General features: G+C 38.9%; 1 protein-coding gene across 3 annotated transcripts in view; it reads right to left on the bottom strand.

Moving 5' to 3' along the window:
- Window positions 1-5096: 5096 nt before the first annotated feature.
- The window catches only part of MED13L (mediator complex subunit 13L), a 321844-nt gene continuing 306254 nt past the window's right edge, over window positions 5097-20686 (bottom strand). For 2 of the 3 annotated variants that reach the window (XM_030938391.1, XM_030938392.1), the window contains 6 exons: window positions 18574-18732; window positions 17133-17309; window positions 15462-15619; window positions 12600-12761; window positions 9928-10040; window positions 6363-7923 (listed from right to left, as the gene is read on the bottom strand). In XM_030938391.1, the coding sequence (XP_030794251.1) occupies window positions 7791-7923; window positions 9928-10040; window positions 12600-12761; window positions 15462-15619; window positions 17133-17309; window positions 18574-18732 (902 nt within the window). In that variant the 3' untranslated portion in view covers window positions 6363-7790. Of the gene's footprint in view, window positions 7924-9927; window positions 10041-12599; window positions 12762-15461; window positions 15620-17132; window positions 17310-18573; window positions 18733-20686 lie in introns of all 3 variants that reach the window. The other variant, XM_010380135.2, reaches the window with a different exon arrangement.

The following is a 20686-nucleotide window of genomic DNA, read 5'->3' as shown; positions in this document are numbered from 1 at the left end:
GTTTATGTGTAACAGCAGCTGGGGGTGCCTAATGGTAAGACAGTCCTGAGTAACACTGACTTCCACATTTGCTGGGGGAGAAGTCTGTGACCAAGGGAGTTGCCTAAAACTGAAGGGCAGTGTCCAAGGAAAAGGATGAAGTAATTTGGCTCTGACTAGCAGGTGTTACCCTGTGGCCTAGGAGATGAACCCCACACAGTTTGAGTTCACAGCCATTAAATCCTGAGAGAATGAGAACGGGGTTGGAACGGGTGGATCCAAGGTGCTGTTTTTATTAGAATGGAACCTACGGATTAAGAAGAGCATGGTGGATGTCTGTGGACTGTGTAAAGGTCATCACTAATGGAATTAGGTAATGGAGGTTTCTTTCCAAAACATGTTAAAAAAAAAAAAAATAAAGGCAAATGGTAGAGTCCATACACAAAAAAGGCAAAACCGAAGAGTTAAAGGAAGCAAATAAATCTGTATGTGTATTTATAAAAATTGGCTGACAAGTCAAAGTATAACATGGAACAGGAAGTGCAAAAGCAAAAATCACCCTATTCAAAAAAAATATTGTTCTCTTAAGAAATAAAATACAACAGCTTGTATGAAGTACACCTAACACAAAATGACAAAGGTTGAAAACAAATGGTGGGCCAAAGATATAACACTGGCATTCTAATCAAAGGAAAGAAGGGCGGTATTCATATAAAAGGATAATTTAAAGCAAAAAGTATTATGCAGAATAAAGGGTCATTATATAGAGATAAGTTATATAATAGATACACATCATTAAACCAATAAGGAAGTACAAAGGAAGACCAAACTTCCAGTGGGAGATTTTAACTCCTACTGCCTGTGACAGAGCTTGAGGTCTGAATGGGGTGTAGAAAACAAAAAAAATGTACTCAAGACAGAATTAGTTGCTACCAAATCTTACGCCCTAGTTGTACTGGCCCATAGGATCACCACTAGCCCCATGTGGCTGTTAATCAGTTTGAAATATGGTGAGTGTGACTGAGAAACTAATCTTTTAATTTTATGTAAGTCTAATTAAATTTAATTTAAAAACAAGCAGTGTATTTTTTCTGCTAAACCCCCCCTTTTTTTTTGCTAGAACTACATTTTTCTTTTAACCATTGAAAATGTAGTATCCAAATACAGATGGGCTGTAAATGTTAACTACATACAGATTTCAAAGACTTACTGCAAAAATAAGAATGCCACATAGTTCACTGATAATTTTCATACTGATTTTAGGTTGAAATGGAATAAGAATTTGGATATATTTGGTTAGGTATATATTAAAATTAATTTCACTTGTTTATTTTTACTTTTTAAATGTGGCTTCTAGAAAATATTAAATTATATGTGTGGTTCACGTTATATTTCTATTGGGCAACACTGCCCATGAAATAGGACACACCTTGTTTTGAAAATTTCAGAGAATGTTCACAAAAACTGATTACTAGATTATGTTGTAGTATAAAAGAATATTACAGTGTGAGACTTTAAGAGAATTTTCCTTAACAAAAATGGATCAAAAAAGAAAGAACCAAGAGTATAAAAAATGAAAACATTAAGCATCAAGACTTGTAGGATGTAATCAACTTAAATCTAGTGCCAGATTTTATCCCTTTTAGCGTTTGACATCTCAAATGATAAAAGCAATTTTATCCCTTTTAGCGTTTGACACCTCTGAGAATCTGATACAAAGACTGTCTCCCTAAAAAAAAATGCACATAAAGAATTCTGCATATAATTTGAAGAGGGCCAACACATCCTGAAGCCCCCAGGCTATAATGCCTATATCATCAAAAGTGAAAATAAATTAAGCAGGCAATTAAAATTCAAGGAAAATGAAACATAACTCTCAAGGAAACTAGGAAAAAGAACGAGAAGACAAAGCCAGGATACGAACAGCAGAATTGTTAAGTCCATGAGCTGTTTCTTCGGAAAAATCAAACAAAAACTAAACAAAAATCAAACTGCTAGAAAAATCAATCGAGGGGGAGTAAAAGCATTAATATTGCTAGAAATGGAAAGGTTTCAGAATTAAGGGGGTTTTCTGCACCATTGCATAATAATACATTTGAAAAACTCATTTTTTCCTGTAAAAATCTAAGTTAACAAAATCGACAAAAGAAATGGAAATCCCAAATCAATCAAAAAAAGAAAAAAAAAAAAATTCCCGTGTTTTGTAAACCGCTTCCCCAAAAGGCATCAGGATCTGATGAATTCACTGGTAAATCATTTCAGATTTTTGAGGTGCAACTAACTACTCTTTCAACAGTATCAGTGTTCGACAAACATTTCATGAGTGCCTACTTCAGTCCTATATTCAGTCTCAGTCCAATATAAAGTTGGTGTCATGAAAGATAAATTCTTTGGGTTCACGGAAAATGGCGGGAAGTTCATTGGTTCATCTTGTGAAGCAAACGTGACTTTGACCCCTAGACCTAAGGAGAACCTCCTAAGCTTTGCAGTAATACAAGAAATAGCAACAACAAAAAACATTGGTATATATATAATTACAGAAACAGTGTCTTCTCTATGATTAAAAAAAATCACATACTTCAAAGGAAGCAGACAGGAAATTATATATATAAATAATGTATCTAAATTAGTAAAAATATCAAGACCTCTAAGTGAACAAACTAAGATTTAAGAGAAGCTAACAGGAAAATGCTCACTGAAAAACATTACCTCCTAAATTAAGACAATTACTATTTTACATGTTAAATTATTCAAATTGACATTCCCCCACAACAAATACTTCCTTGTGTTAGGGATTTTTTTTTCCCAGAGCTTCTGTTCTAAGCTCTGGGGTGGCCAATTTTACTGAATATTGTCTAGTCTTATAAAACAGGTGGATTGAAGCATGGCTCACCCAAAGCAAGGTAAAAGAGGTATACACTAGGCAGCAAGAGCCAGAGAAATGCTCAGAGATGCTGCCAATTCCACCAATTTCAACGTGTCTGCATGCTGTGAGCACCGGGTGAATGTCAAGAACACTCCAGGACAGACGTGGTTTGACCCGTATGGGTAACAGCCCGGACAGGTGCCATGTTAGCAGATTATTAAAACTGAGTATGTGCTTTCCTCACTTCCCTGCTTGTTTGAAAGAAAACAAAGAAAAAGTGGGACTAACGGGAATGTCTGTCTTGGGGTCTTCCCATCACCTGGGAACTTTAAATTCATTGAGAAAATAACCTTAACAGAAAAATCAATCCTTTGGTTCTTCCTGGAGATTAAACTTTCTTTCTCATCAACTTCTATTTCTTACCTGCTTCATGATTAGCGTTCTAGCTAGAAGCTGTTAAGTGTCAAAAAATCTTTTTTAAACTTGACCCTGGAATTTTAAGCAAAGTGGAGGAAGACTGGTAAATTTGGTTGCAGGTACAGCAGGATGCCCAGGGCAAACTTTACAACCCTCTAATTACCTGGCACGACAGAATTTTCTAGTGGTGTCTCATTAGGTATTAATAACATGAAATAATTACTGTTAAAGTGACCTTTTTGTCAAGGGGATATAAACAAGAGAATCATTTAACACCAAGATAACATGGTAATAAGTGAAAATTGCATCTTGATAGGATTTCAGCGTGCGGTGAATTCCAAAGCACGATTTCCTTTCTATACTGGCTTGACTGTAAATGACAAGAGGCAAAGACTGTTTTCAGTATGTGGCTTATGCTTCTGCAGTATGTCCTTATGAGAAGTTTGCTTTTAAAAACCCATAGACGAACGGCACTTTTTATAAAGATTTTTAGTGGTTCTTCGATGCCCAGTTGGTAACAAACACCTTTGCTCATGAATTCCTGAATAGTAGAAACATAAAACTACATAACCACATGGTTGGAGGGAATGAACTGGTATGAAGAGCAGAATCTGGGTGATGCAAACTGCTGAAGGCTGATGGCTTATCTACATCTAACTTGCAAGATACTGAAATGCATTCAGTAATTAATTTATCCTACCTCAAAGAGATTTTGCTGCAATTGCTGAATTGGTACAGATGGGGCAGTTATGAAAATGACGTTCCCACGACAAAGCCAACACTCATCGTTGAATATAGTACCACCCATGTATGAGCTAAGCATTGAAGCTACTGAATGCTTGTAAAAGTACCTCCTAGTTCTGATTATTTAGTTGTTGCAGAACTATATAAAAGTTATATATGTAAGGCAGTAACTGGATGAGATCACTATTACCCTTTAACCAAAGAGTTGGCCTCACTTTTCTCAGCCTTTCTTCAACAGTGCAGCTGTAACATGGATACAAGCCGTTTCGTTTGCAAAGCATTTCTCATGGAATCATCCTCATCCCTCATTTGCAGATGAAATAACAGAAGGCTGAGTTGTCTCAATAGCTTTATCTTCGGATTCTGATAATGTTAGGTTCAGAACAACGTATATTTCTAAAATGATGAAGGGAGATTAAAAGCAAGGCCTTTCCAATTATTCAAATGTTTATTGTAAGCTCTGCCAAGTCCTAGGGTTTAACCATTTTAATGAGAGATTTTGCAAGGGCAGTATACAAAATACCCTCGCAACTCTCGCTAGAACATGTGGCTTTTCCTAGCTGATGGACCCAAGAAGGGAACAGCATGGTAGATAGTGTGCAGCCAACAGGGACTTGTGTGTGGTGTATCAGATGCCAAACCCCCGTCACCAGCCTGCAAATCAGGAAAACAGCAAAGAGAGATGTATCTGTCATTTCTAAGAGACATCAAAAAGAAACTGGCTGAGACTGTGAAGAGAAAGGCAGTGGAATATAAATATAGACTTGTCATTTGTGCTAGGATTGACCACAATCTTACAGCTGAGAGACACCATTAGATTTCATCGACTCACAACAGTTGATTCAGTGTTGTGTGTGTGAGCATCTAAAAACCGATCCGGGAATGTACTTGTGCCCTGGAGTATAAGAATACAATTTCAGAACAGCTGTTGGGGGTGATCAGGGCGGTAAAATTCTACATCCGTTTCACTGACTGGAAGGTAGAGCCTGGCTACTGATCTAGGGCTATTCAATCCATATACACACCTCTTGAGCAGATGTAGATAATTTTATACAAAGGCAGGAGGGGAACGGAAAAAAGCCACTCCAAATTTCAGTAATTCAATAATTTATTCCTCTAAAAAAGTGTGTAAAAGTATATAGCTCTCATCCACAAGGTATATATGAATGACATTTAAAATGGAGGCCTTTTATTATTGTTTCTTTTTATCAAAGTCTTTTAGTGTACTGTACCAGCGCTATACTGTAGTTATTTTTTTAAATGAACTTCACATATTTTTGTATTCTTTCAAATTGTTTGCTATATATAAAAGAAGCTCACTGCAAAATGCTTGAAGGAAAAAAGGAAACAAAAGAAATTCAGAACTTCCCAGAAATGTACAGCTTTTACATTTAAAAAAGGTTCTGAAATATACATACAAGCATGCTGGACAATCCCACCCTTCTCCCCTCCCCACTTCCCCTTTTTTTGTTCAAACCATGGTAAGAGTTCTGATTTCTGCAGAATTTCCAAAATTAAAAATAAAAAAAAAATAAAATAACTTCTCACTCTGTAGCAAATCCAGGGCTTGTACATTTCAGATTAATTCAGTAAAAAACTCACAAGTAAAATAATGCATATTTAAGGGAAATATTATACAGACTTTTTCACACAGAAGTACATAATAAGATTTTTTAAAATCTATTGCCATTCATTTATTTTTGCACAAAAACGTATAAATATGTCACCAGCTTTTCTTAACTTAAAAAACTTAAATAAAAGACACCAGATGAAAACTACCCTTTGCTGCCATTTTTTTTTTAAGTTTTTTGTACGGGTTTTTTTATTTTTTATGTTTTTTTTCTTTTTCTGCTTAGAATTGGGTTTCTAGGGAAGAAAAGCCCCTGCATTAAAAACAGCCCATTTAAAAAAAAATTCAAAGTTCTGATGAATTCCGGGAAAAAAGCAACCCCAAAGTGGTAAAAGATTACAAATATCTACTTTACAATTTGTCTTCTCACCAAGATAATTTTATACAAGTTTACAATCTTCATCTTCTTATGCTCTTCAAAAGGCCTTGAGAATTTTCCTTTCTGATTAAGAAAAAATAGCACTGCAATATTTTTAAAGTCAATTTTACACTGTACACATTAGATACAAATGGTTTGATATATCAGATTTTTTCTCCTATACATTGCGAAAGTCAACCCCCCCTCAATTGGTGGTACAGAGAAGAAAATTATCCATTTACAAGTTATTTCTCTGCTTTCACATTCCCACCACACAACTTTTTTTTTTTAATATAATGTTTTAAACTTTAAATTTCAAGAAAAATACTTTTACAAAATCATATCAATTATTACATTTTTCCTTTTTTGTTAATAACCAGGACATGGAAGTCTCTTGGAAGAACTTTTAAAATTTGCATGATTCTCTCCACAGATGACAAGAGCTCAAAGGCCTGGTCACAGTGGCTCCCGGGAGGCCAGTACACACCCACTGCCCTCAGACAGAAACGCACAACACAAGGGTTAGAAACAGGGTTTCAAAGACAACCCTCTGGGCCGGGAATGAGGAGTCATAAAATACTGCAATTCGCCATTAATGCTTTAAAAAGGCATTTTTTTTTAAAAAGTCCCACCACAAAGGCTCAACTTCAAGTACTAATTTAATGGTTAAGTTGTAATATTTCTTTGAAATAATATTCCTATGGTCCAGAAAAAATTCACCATATTTATAACTGATTTCATGAGCAAACACTTTCAATTGTTGTATGTACATAAGTCCCTTTTGATCTAATGAGAGGAGAGACCTGGCTTTCGTTAAGAATTCACTAGAAAATATATTTCCGTTGTGACTATATAAAACTAATTAAGGTACTTGCCTCCATGGCTCTGAGTTGAGCTTGACTGCCTTCTGTATAAAAATGTTATTATCCTTCATGAAATGCTGGCCACTTAACATGGCAGAACTTTTAAAACTCAGTTTGTTGTTAACAAAACCTACTGCTGGGTGGTTTTGAATATATTACTTCTAGGCATGATCTCCCCAATGTGTTTTTACTCCTTTTCCGGCTTCTAGGACAGAGGTATGTAGTCAAAGAATCCTATGGTGGATCTGAATTGGGTTTCAGCTACTGTACCTGGTCCTTGTGAATTAAAAAAACAAAGTCACAAAAATGATATGACAAAACAAATTAAAATAAATAAACAAAATGACGCTGTCTCCAGACCTTCTGCATCCACACACAGGTGTGAAGTCAACCAAAGCACTCATGCTAATCTGGATGGGAGCACTAGGGAGACAGGAACCCCAGTATGAAACCATATACTTGAGCTGGTTCTTATTTTTAAAAAGTCCCAGATTATGGAGTTCAGGTAACCCACAGGCCACACACCAGTAACTAGAGGATTTCATCCAAAGGGCTAGACTGCCCTCAATTGTATACAGAGGCTGAAAACACAGACTCTTGTGCAAAAGGACACTGTCTCTTCTGTTTCCCGCTGAAAAGCCACCAACCACCACCACCTTCCTGGGACCAGTGGTTGGGGGCTACATACACCACCGCACTGGCTGAAAGTCACCGCTTATGGAAGTTTCCAGGTCCATGAGAGAAGTGTCAAGGAGTCACTCTGTAATGAACACTGCAGAATTGACATGTGCCTGCTGAGAAGGAATCACAGTGCAGGACTGTGGAGAGTGGTCTGAAGAAAAGGATGTGGGTTATTTGCAGAGTGTAGCAGGTTCCTTGGACTGAGGTTGCAGGGAGAAGGAACTGAGCCAGAGAGAACAAGTGCTTTTCCAATTAAAGTATATTCATGATGGCATTGTACAACTGAGTGAGCACCACAAAGTGGACGGGAAGGCAGGAAGTACGGTCCTGGGTGGCCGGATTGCACGTGAGCCAGGACAGAGCGTTGTACTGCTCCAAAACAAACCTGCCAAAGAGAACACACAGAGCAGGGGCATGAGCCTCAAGAGGGGAAGGCTGGTTCTCAGATTCTAACACATTCCAGATCTTAGCAGGAAGGAGGTCTCAGAGGCATCCTTTAACTTGCCCCAGGCTCTTTCCCTCATCCTTGTCTCACGTTCCTCCTTCCTTCTAGACATGGACTATCCAGTACAGTAGCCACCAGCCACACATGGCCACCGAGCTCTGCCAGTGAGGCCAGTCAGAACTTGCGTGGACTGCAGGTAAAAGTAGGTACTGGAGCCCAAACACTTAGAGGCCAGGGGCAGTGGCTCACGCCTGTAATCCCAGCAACTTTGGGAGGCCGAGGTCAGTGTATCACCCGAGGTCAGGAGTTCAAGACCAGGTGGCCAACATGGTGAAACCCCATCTCTATTAAAAATATAAAAAGTAGTCAGGCGTGGGGGTGCATGCCTGTAATCCCAGCTACTTGGGAGGCTGAAGCAGGAGAATCGCTTGAGCCTGTAGGTGGAAGTTGCAGTGAGATCATGCCACTGCACTCTAGCCTGGGTGACAGAGCAGGACTCTGTCTCCAAAACAAAGAAAAAGAAAAAAAGAAAAGTATGTAAACATTTCATGAATATTTTTATATTGGTACATGTTGAAATAACACTTTGAATATATTGAGTTAAATAAAATATATTACTAAAATTCATCAGTTTCTTTTTACTATTTTAATGTGGCTAGTAGAAAAATTTTAATTAGATTTGAGGTTCACATTATATTTCTATTGGACAGTGTTCCTCTAGGGCAGCAGTCTCCAACCTTTTTTGGCACCAGGGACCGGTTTTGTGGAAGACAATTTTTCCACGTGGTGGGGAATAGTTTCAGGATGAAACTGTTCCACCTTAAATCATCAGGCATTAAGAGTCTCATAAGGAGTGCACAACCTAGATCCTTTGCATGTGCGGTTCACAATAGGGTTTGTGCCCCTATGAGAATCTAATGCCGTTGCCTGACAGGAGGCAGAGCACAGGTTGTAATGCTCGCTCACCTGCCACTTACTGCACGCTGTGCGGCCTGGTTCCTAACAAGGCATGGACGGGGGTTGGGGACCCTTGTTCTAGGGGGCCTGGAAGCCAAATTTATGTTGATCAGGTTATTTTTATCCATAACATAATCATACATTAATCTATAATGTACAGTTTCCTATCATTTCCTAACCATTTAAGAGTTATAAAACATTAGAAAAGGCCTGTATCTTTTCTCAAGGTAGATGAAGAATGTCTGTGGTTTGATTAATACCCATTTCTGGGATGCATTTCCCTACTATGTCATTTATGTTCTAGTTCATTTTTTAAAAAAAACATAATCGGTGGCTCACGCCTGTAATCCCAGCACTTTGGGAGGCTGAGGCGGGTGGATCATGAGGTCAGGAGATCGAGACCATCCTGGCTAACACGGTGAAACCCCGTCTCTACTAAAAATACAAAAAAAAGCTGGGTGTGGTGGTGGGCGCCTGTAGTCCCAGCTACTTGGGAGGCTGAGGCAGGAGAACGGCGTAAACCCGGGAGGCAGAGCTTGCAGTGAGCTGAGATCGCACCACTGCACTCCAGCCTGGGTGACAGAGCGAGACTCCATCTCAAAAAAAAAAAAAACACATAATCTATCTCAGGAAGCATAAAAAGTATTTTCAATGTGAGGTGCTTTAAAAGTTCCAGACACTGTCTTCTAACTATCCACCCCCGAGATCTGACCTCTCTTCATCACCATGAAGTGCTTGCTCTGAACGGGAAACAAAAGCAATTATAAATGCCTATCACTGCCTAACTGAATCCAATGTGTTACACTGCCTGTCCCATGCAGCCATGGGGGACTGCAGCTCTCACTGACTCACCAGATACTGTTTCAATGCACAAATGACAGCTTCTTTTCCATGAATACCACACTTAGATTAAAACACCTTGGAAAGACAACAGTAAAGGAATATCATTTCAAACTGCACTGCTATGATGCCTAGGTTGGTATCTACCTTAAAACATCAGACGTAGTTTTGGAGTCAAGAGGGTGTGGAACCCGCTGAGAATTCCTGGCAGGCAGAAGTTCGTCTGTCTGTGCTACTGAAATGTGGTGATGCAGCGAAGCCTGGTGAAAAAACAAAGGGAGTTACCTCTCTGGTCTAGACAATCACAGTGCAGAAGTGAGGGAGGCCATGTCTGCCAGAAGCAGATGCTCCCAAAAGTCCCTAGAAGTCAGAGTTTCTATGAGTTTATAAATTTTAACCTGCCCAGTAACCCCCAAGGTAATCCCAAGTAACTTCTCATCCTAGGGTTGGGGGGGGGGAAGGCATACTTTTTGGGCTTTTTTGGTCTACTGTATTTTGTTTCTTCAATGGAAATAGTCTAGCACACACAAAAATACTCTAACATATAATAAGGTCCCATGAATTTATATCACCAAGATGCAACAATTATCAGTATTCACCACTTTTCTGTTTTCGTTTTTCTGAATTATTTTAAACAAAACACAAATATTACCATCTCTACAAAACATTAAAAAAAAAATAGCTGGGCATGGTGGTTTGTGCCTGTAGTCCCAGCTACTCAGAAGGTTGAAGCTGGAAGATTGCTTGAGCCTGGGAGGATGAGGATGCAGTGAGTTGTGATTGCACCACTGCACTCCAGCCTGGGCAACAGAGCAAGACTCTGTCTCCAAAAAAACATACAAACAAACAAAAACAAAAACAAACAAACAAACAAAAAACTCATAAAACAAATATTGTATCATTTTGCTTGTAAAAAGTCAGAGATATCTCACATAAGGACCTTTAAACATAACAGTAATTATCACACAATAAAAATTCACAATGATTCCTTAATATTATCACCCCAATCACCCCATCTGCAGGATAATAAGATAATGCTCCCTTATTCTCTCAAAAATGTCTTTTTATATTTGGTTTACTAAAATCTTGAGCCAACATAATCTGTACGTGACAAATGATTAAAGGCACGAAATGTCTACTGTCCCACCTGAAGTAACATGATTCATCACTGGGTTCAGGTGGTACCAGCATATTACACCCATCATAAAGTTCCTCATCAAGTTTTCACCCAATGGTTTTGGTATTACTTTATATGTAAACGAGAGGCAATATATAAATGCTTTCTCTTTATTTTTGTATTTTCAGACTGAGTTGATGCTCTAGCAGTTAAAAATGACTGATTTTTTGTTTTCCAACACAATTATGAACCAAGGATTTGTTTCATTCTATCACTGTCATCATTTGTTTTAATGATCATATGGTCCCATCCTAGCCCTAGACAATCAAGCTGCCCTCTAAGATGGCTCCTGAGGCCCTGATGGACCATCATGAGCTTTGGTAACTTTCTTGCTTTTAGGTGTGGCAAGATGCCCTAGGTTCATTGGGAACATTTCCTGCTTCATACCTGGAATCAGTCATCTCTTCAAAGAACCATAGTACCTTTAAGTGACAACGGTGTGTAGGAACCACAATTGTGGCAATAGAGGTGTTTATTGCTGCTAAGCTTGTTCAGCAGACAGAGCTAAGAAAATGTGTATACTTTTTTAGAGAGGAAAAATAAATCTACGCTCATACTGATAATTCTAATTCAAAATACAGAACACATGCATTTTTATAAACCTTCTTTGATTTTATAATAGTATGTTAAAGTCATTAGGAAAAAGAACATTGCTTCACTAAGTTTTTGGTTTGATTTCCATCATTTCTTTTTGAAAATATAGTCAGCTGTGTGTGTGTATATGTGTGTGAATACGCATATCTTATAGATTACTCCATGGTACTTTCTACTCCACAGAATGATTACACAGAAATATTCTCCATTTTGTTGTAAATGATTAATATTTCACTGTCTGGATGTGCCACAGTTGATTGAATCAGTCCATCACTGATGACACTTAGGTTCTTTCTAGTCTTGGACATGTGTCATTTTCTGTTTTGGCAAAGAACTTTTGGGCTCTTCCTTAGAGGTGGGAATGCTGCCCTAAAAGGGTAGTGTGCAGGGCTGTATTATTCAGCAATCCCACCAACACCAGGGCCTGCTCCCCACATCTGTGGCAACACAGTGTGTTGCCAAATCTTTGTATTTTTGCCAATCTGTGGGCAAGAAATGGATTTCATTCTAGGTATTATTGTTTTTAACACAAACTGCAAATAGGGGATCTTTTGTTTTGAACCTTTAAAATTGGGATTAAAAGCTTCCAAGAAATATAAAAGGAAGGAGGAAGTGCAAATGTGCGATGTTTTTAGCTGACTCTTACCCTTCTCTAATGAAGAATGCGAGGAGTCCATGGCAGGGGAGAGAGAGGACAGCTGGTTACTATACCTTCGCCACAGGCTTAACTTTATTGATAGTGATGCAATATAGACTTGGAGAAAGACCATTACACTGAACCCCATGCATCCACCCTAGATTTGCCCTCTGGGCCCCACTGTCTCCTCCTTGGGCTACTGTGATTCATTTCTTTGTGACATGGTTTTGGGTCCTCCTAAATTCTACTCTCCACCTACAACTGTAAAATTTCCTCAGAGTGTAAGTAGATACAAGAGAAAAAAGGAACAGAATAAGATTATGATGCCTAAAACTGAAATTTCTAACCAAAATTAAATTTAAGCATAAATCACTCATTCCTTGCAAACTTCTAATATGATACCAAACCAACCTTTAAGAAGAGAGGGCACTGGTTTTGAGCCTGGGGACACGATGACCAAAACCACTGGGGAAGATTCTCAGCTTTGGCAGTTGATACAAAATACCCAAGGGCCAGGGGCTGCTGCTTTAGCTCCTCTGGTGCTTCTCTAGAAAGAAGACGCTCACCCTGGCTCTGAAAAACAAAAATCCCAAAAGCATGATCAACATTTACCTTAAACCTTGAAAAACAAACTTTCGTCAGTTCACTCTGCACACTGCAGTGAGTGATCCCCTTCGTGGCAGCATCTCACAGAAAGCCACAGGTGGCTGAGAAAGGAAAGCAGGGCCGGCATTGTCTTTGCTGCACACATAGAGAAGATACCAGCAAAGCTGACAGCCTCAGTCAACTAAGTACAGATTTGCTTGGGTTTCTTTTCTATGGGGTGGAAGATCAATTCCATGGCATCATGATGTAACAAACTAAAATGGAAAGATTACAATCTCTGACAGCAGAAGTTTCTACCACACGCAGGTGCTCTTTCACCAGCAACCAACCAAAGACACACGAGCTCACCAGCTTGACCAAGACAATGTGACACCAGTACGTGCACAGCAAAAACGTTCCTGAGCTGCCAGTAGTACAAGATCTGCTCACAGAGAAGCCATGTTTTCATTTGCAGCATTCCCCTTAATAAGTGACTCCTGGAAGAGGCTCACTATGTTTTGCTGCAACTGACATTTTTCTTATCTGTAATTCTTTTAGCTAGCTTCAACAATTGAAAATCTACCTTTCATGCAAGCAATAAGTAACCCATTTGTTTTTAAAAGTCTCTGTTTAGGCTGGGTGTGGTGGCTCGCACCTGTAATCCCAGCACTTTGGGAGGCTGAGGGCGGGCAGATCACTTGAGGTCAGAATTTCGAGACCTGCCTGGTGAACATGGTGAAACCCCAACTCTACTAAAAATACAAAAATTAGCCAGGCATAGTAGTGCACGCCTGTAATCTCAGCTACTCAGGAGGCTGAGGCAGGAGAATCCCTTGAACCCAGGAGGTGGAGGTTGCAGTGAGCCAAGATCATGCCACTGCACTCTAGCTTGAGCAACAGAGTGAGACTCCATCTCAAAAAAAAAAAAAAAAAAAAAAAAAAAAAAAAAAAAAAGCCCTTCTGTTCAGAAGGAAAAAATAATCTGCAGCTACTACATCAAACTGTATCAATTCTGAGTTGGTTAAAAAACAAAAAATTTACTGCCACTTTGAAGGCATTCTTTTCCCTGCTATAAGGTCTTAACTGGCTATCAGAGAATGTTTAATGCTTCAGAAAAAGGAAATGCTTAAAGCCTCTTGGAGGTCACCTGGCTGCAGGTGCTCAGGATTGAAAAAGGCCACCTGGCTAGCTTCAGAACAGCACTGTCTATATCATGACACTGAATTAAAGACTTTAGTGCTTAAGGCTCCAAAAAAAGGGAGAAATACAGCATACCTCTGTTTCTTACACAACTAACATTACACTTTAATGACCAATTCTTTGTTAATGCATAAACTGAATTACAAAAACAGGTACTGGGAGGTAGTTGCTATTATTCCACTTCACAGATAAGGTAACTCAGGCTAAAAGAGGTGAAGTTAGGTTGTCCAAGGTCATAATGCCCGCAGGCCCAAACCTGCAATTCAGAGTTGTCTTTAACAGACTCTGGGGCATGCATTCCTAGCCACTATGCTATTTGCCTACAGAATTCAAATTAAACCTAACTTTTAAAAAATAGACAAGGTAAAATTTGTGGTTTTTGTTCCTATCACAACCATTTCCCATGAACAAATTGTCATTAACTAGTAAGTAACTGCAAAGGAAACAAAGACACTTAAAACCCCTTCCTTCCAGAAGAGGGTAACAGGGGCAGGTATAACATGGGAACAGTCTGAGATGCCCTCCTCTGGTCTCACCTGCTCTGTGACTAATCTAAGTTAGAAACCTTCTTTTTCTCCATCGTCTAATAAATTCAGTGCTGGGAATAAAAGTCCCCCCAATGAAAACTTTAGTCCTTTATGTCCATCTTTGTGTCTAAATAAATGAGTGTGAGCAGGGTTGCTTATGCTTGTTCAGTCTACGATACCAGACACAGCTATTTTTTTCTAAGTCGTAACCCCTCAATCTCGTAGTATTTTAAATAAACAGTACAATACAGTGATGCAGCAGGAATCATCTAACTGAAGCAAAGTTACCACAAGCTGTGGCAGAACCCTCTAACTCTTAAATCTTCTGTTCATTCACCTCCAATATCCCTGAGATATTTAAAGATGAAACAGTTGTAAGCTCTGGTTTTTTCCTTAATACTCTGGCATTAACCTGGACATATCTGTAAAATCAATCTCCTGGCGGCTCTTGCCATTCCTGTGGGTCAGCTAGAAAGAAGGCGGCTGCAAAATGACTAAGCCAGGACACGCAAAGAGCATGGCAGGCTCCTTTCAGAACAAGCCATCACCAACAACTTGTTCTTCAATCAGCACAATTACTGTTGAATAAGTACGGTTGTTGTACTGATCTCTTAAAAGCCACTATTTTGGCAAAAAATAACATTGAAAAAAAACAACTGGGAAGCAGCAAGCAACTAGAACTAATTTTTGCTAAGAAAACAATGCATAAAAACCCTTGCATCTGTAACAGGACTAGTCTTCTGATAAAACTTATTCATCAGAAATGATAACACATTTACTTCAAATTCCTGCCTTGTATTCAAAATGGAACTACAGTCAGTTTCCTACACTTATTTCACTTGTACCAAGGACCCAGACCATCAAGAACTGTGCGTGTAGGAACAAGATGATCGGATGTCAAGCGAATTATCTTCCTGAAGGCTGTGGTTGTCTTAAACAATGTACTCCAAATCATCCTTACCCGACTATGCTGGAAGTGAGAGCCCACACCAATTCCAGAAGGAGAGCCTGGGGAGGGTACTGGGGAGGAGTTGGGAGAGGAATGGAGGTTCCCAGTCATTAATATGCCAATATCATTGTCCATATCATCTGGGAATGGAAGGTCAACAAACATATCATCTAGAGGGAAGAGGGGGAAAAAAAACACAAAAATTAAAAAGATAGTCCATATCAATTATCATAATAATCCAACTGAACCTATGTCATGTTTTCTTGGCATATGGCTATTCTGGACACACACAGTTAAGAACTGAGATGCAGGAGGACCTACTGAGGGCAAGCTATTACAAATTATTCTCTCGCTTTGTGCTCTCTCCAATGATCTCCTTCTGTAAAGTATTAACAGAATGCAATCAAGAATGTAACATAAAAACCTACACTCTGCATAGCCGCCAAAGGCACATAAAAACATGGCTAAAGAGCTAAAGCAGCAATTTAATCATTAAAGTTGACACCATTCAAAAACACAGTAGACTCCATCAATGTATCCAATTAGCATCTAAAACACCAAAGGCTGAATGAATGCATGTTAATGGGTGTGAACTTGCCCTGAAAATGGAGACCTATTCCAAAAGCAAATCAAAGCACGATGTTTTCTCTCTTTTTTCTTTCTTTCTTTTTTTTTTTTTTTTTTGAGATGGAGTCTCACTCTTTTGCCCAGGCTGGAGTGCAGTGGCACGATCTCAGCTCACTGCAACCTCTGCCTCCTGGGTTCAAGTGATTTCTGGCTAATTTTTGTATTTTTCATAGAGATGGGGTTTCACCATGTTGGCCAGGCTAGTCTTAAACTCCTGACCTCAAGTGATCCGCCTGCCTCGGCCTCCCAAAGTGCTAGGATTACAGGCATGGGGCGCGCCTGGCTCAATGCTTTCATTAAGAAATCCTCCCCGACACTATAAAAGTAAGGGACATCCACAGCAGAATATTTGTAAAGAAAAATATAAAAAGTGAAAACCATCACCTAGAACCCAATCACCATGACTATTTTTTTCTATGATTCTTTTATTTTCTCATATATTTGTTATTCCATTGTAATCATACCAGACATAAAATTTGGTATCCTTTTCCCCATGCCATTTACCATAAGTAAACACTGGTAGGTGTTACAATTTCTTCAAAAACAATGCAAATGGATACATAGTATTGAGCATCTTAGTTTCTAAATGACCATTTTTTAAAACAGATGCCTTAACAGATACTCAAAAATTTCCATTAAGAATAATCAAATAAGGAGTTTCTCTATAGCAAATTAGATTCCCATCAACTAGCTAAAGGAAGGTGCTCTCTTCATATTGCTTAGTACTTCAAACATTTCAAATCACATCTTCAAATATTTATTGAAAGAGTGGCACCCAAGTACAGAACACTGCCACACAGATATTATTTTTTGCCTTTAATGAAAAACAGAAGAAAGTCAATTGCCCAAAAGAGGAAAATATTTATTTGGTCTTGGTAATTGTGCAGATAAATTAAAGCTTTAAGACCAAAAAGATTCTCAAACCATCTATTCCCTCTTTATAGTTCCTGGGTTGTTTATTACAACACAGAAAAGCCATGTGGCAGCCCAGTGATTCCACACTCCAGCTCTGCCCTGCACGAAGGTGAGCACTATCCATACAGGTCTTCTACTCACCATTGTTGGGGCTAAACCCATCTTCATTGGGGTAGTTGGCTGGAGCCACCTGGATGGTTGATGATGTTGGGAACACCAAGATGTGTGTACAAGAAGCATCTTGAGGGGTGTTGAGCTGAGATGACTGCATGTTCAGTGCAGTACTTCGGCCAAAAACAGAGCCCATTGTGACAGCATCTTTAAAGAAAAAAATAAAAAGAATTGTATCAATCAATGATCTGGAGTGGTATGAGTCTGATGAAAATGCCATGATAAATACACACTCAAAGTTGAGTCCAATTGTTTAAATATCTTCAAAGAAACTGACTCAGAGCACATAGCTATCTATAATAACCCAAGTTTCATTTCACATTGAAAAGGTTAAAATAAAATTGGATCAAGTCCACTAAATGTTTTAATTACTTACATAAGTAGTATTTCTAAAAATAAACCCCCTACTTTCTTTCCTCCTCTGGTTGTTCACAATTTATAAAGTACTGTTCTAAATGGTTAACAATCCTATAGAAATAGTACCATAAAAATCAATATATGTTGTAACACTTACTGAATGCTTACTACATGCCAGCATTTGTGCTAAACTCTTGAATAGTTACCGCATTTGATCACCACAGCATTTGAAGGTAGGAACTATGATCCCCATTTATAGATGAGGACAAAAGCACAAAGAAGTTACATAACTGCCCAAGTGGTAGAGGTAACAGAGGTAACCTATGGTCTAATGAGGACATCTGTCTCTCACTGGATTGATGACAAGTAACCCCATTCTCACACCACAATACTATTAACTTTTATAAGGAATAAGTGGGGAAGGTCCCCCATTGGATTCAAGAAATATCTGGATGGTAAAGATAGGTTATAAAAGTATAAAATCGCTTAGTTGCTGGTTTTAAAAAAACAGCCAGTTTCTTAAGAAATTCTGTGGTCACATGTTTTGGCCATCCACAAATGACACCTCCATCTATTGAGAGCTTTCTGTGTACCAGGTACTGTGCTAAACTGCCTTCCCATTCATCTTCAACCATATCAGAGAGACTACAGAAATATCCCTTCCAGGCTGTTGTGGGATTCTGCCAAATGCATGTCTTCAAAAGGATATTCAAATATGCATCATGCTGGGGTCTACTTTAGTAGTTCTTTGGAGGGTGGTCTTCATATACTAACAACAAACTGGGGTCAGGTAACAGTCATTAGCCATGATTCTATGAGATCTCAATTATATTCAGAACTTAGTCTCTCTTCCGAGCTTTGGTCAACAAACATGATAAAATCACAAACCACTCCCCATGGAAGGGATCGAACGTTTTCCATCTTTAAGCCCCAAATACAATCTTCTCTGATAGAAATATAATGAAGACAATTCTATGCTTGTCTGTGGACTTAAGTTTGAGTGGACTGAATGGATGTGATATGTAATTAATGACAATGACAAGAAGAAATTTACCTGGCATCACTACAAAGGACCCCTGGGGCTCCATGGCAACCAGGCAGGCACTAAGGATAGAAGGAGAGTCTGCGGCAGAGATTCCACACATCCGGCACACATCCTTGAGCTTTTTGCTGATTGTCTGTAGTGAACATTCTCCAAGGAGGATACTCCAATCTGAAATCAAATATCGCAGTCATACAGTCTTTAGAAATTCATACTGATGGGAGATTTGAGCTTTTTAGCAGTTCTGCCCGGTAATTGAATTTCCAAGGTTGGGCCCTAAAGGGAATTAAGGCTTTACAGAGGTTCCCCTCCTTGCTATAAAGAGAATGTTACTCGACTTCTATTACACTTCATTAACAAAGGAACAAAGGCCTACTATTCTGTAGGCTGATGTCATGTCTGAAGTGACCTTTGAGAGTCCAGCACCAATCCAGTCTAATCTACCTAGACCAGATTTAGGCACTTAGAGTGCTTTTCCATGATGGCAGCAGTGTTAGCTGCCCTATCCTTTCTCCTCCTTCTCAAGGTTCAATTCTTTGAGTACTCTGCTCTGGAGGAGAGCACTGGTGGGTGGAGGTAAACCTGAGTTTTGGTTATTGCTGTAGGTTAGTTATTTCCATGAAAGGCAAGCAGCAGCAGAAATGAAGAGAACTAGTTCTCAGAACACCCAAAAGAGCTCACAATGAGTGTGAGTAAAGTGCTCCAAACGATGCTGCACTAATAGCGGAGATTGAAAAGTGGGCATATATTTTCTTTCTAATGTTTATTGCCTCCAAACAAAAGCATTATATCTAACTGGAGCACTGTGGAGGATTATGTTACTCTGAGAAGTGGAAAGCACTTGGTCCCCTCTTCTGACCTCCCTTACGCACATGAAGTATGTGCCATTCCTATGCATCGCCCCTGCTCTCGGATCCCATCTTGCTCATAAAATGCCATACCAGTGCAGGCTGCTCTACCTCCACACTCTTTTTTCCCCCCAAATAAGCTGCCATTTCTCCCCTTAAAGAGCAAGTGAATGGAAAACTGTTCCCATATTCCCAATGAACCCCAAACAGAAGTGGCTGAAATAAGAGTGGCCAGCAACATGAAGAATGTGTGTTTTAAAACTACGGAAAATCACAGATGTGAGCTTCATATTTCAAACCAAGTAAGAAAGAAAAGGTAGTGTGTATTTCATCATAAAGACTCTGGAGATAGATAAGAAACAAATTCACAAAGCTGACTCTGAAACCTGAGTCTCCTGTTGCACACTGTCCCATGGAGATGCAAAGTGGCACAGACCTTGGATCCCCAAAGGAAGGAGCTGTAGATTAGTAAACAGATTTCCTGTACACTAGGTTCTTCCCATGTTTTTATTCCTGAACATACATTTTCTTTCAATCTTTTGATGGGTTCCTCCAGTCACACATTTCTCTCCACTAAGAGATAAGGAAGAAGAATGTGCCCTTATAAAAATCATACAAGGGAAGGAGATGGCCTTAATAATTTTCCAAAATACCAAGTGACTAGACTATTACTCTATATTTTTATCCTCTCTCTTCTTTCCTATTATAGTCTAACTTTCCCCAAGGGTTAAGAATAGCTTAAAGCCTTTAAGAAATAAGATTGACTGAAAAAGCAGACTGGGGAGGAAGACAGAAAATTCTGACAGAAATAAAATGATGAATCCCCTAATGTATTAGACCTCCAGGCACTTGATACAAGATTCATTATGATAGTCCTTTAAAAAATGAAAAGGGTCTATTAGTCTACAGTACAACTTATTTCAAAAAAAAAAAAAAATTGTAAATGCCAAAAAAACATTTACTTAATACATATGATGTAATATTTATATAAACTGCTGTTAAACCCTGAAAATTTGACACCAGATTTAGCCTGCATTGTAGGAAGTGAGGTACACTTACACACTCCTACAAAGCAAGTTATATCTATACCAGTGATTTTTGTTTAGGGAATCTACAAATACCTGATGTGAATTTCCTATAAAGAAATAACGTACATGGTCTAATGCAGGGGTCAGCAAACTATGATCCACAGGCCAAATCCTGCCTCCCGTTTGTTTTTGTAAATAAAGTTTTATTAAAACACAGCTGTCCACACTCGTTTAGGTATTGTCTAGAGC

This window comes from Rhinopithecus roxellana, chromosome 10, assembly GCF_007565055.1.
Source record: "Rhinopithecus roxellana isolate Shanxi Qingling chromosome 10, ASM756505v1, whole genome shotgun sequence".
Lineage (NCBI taxonomy): Eukaryota > Metazoa > Chordata > Mammalia > Primates > Cercopithecidae > Rhinopithecus > Rhinopithecus roxellana.
Note: the sequence above shows the minus strand (reverse complement) of the source record. Positions and strands in the feature narration are given on the sequence as shown.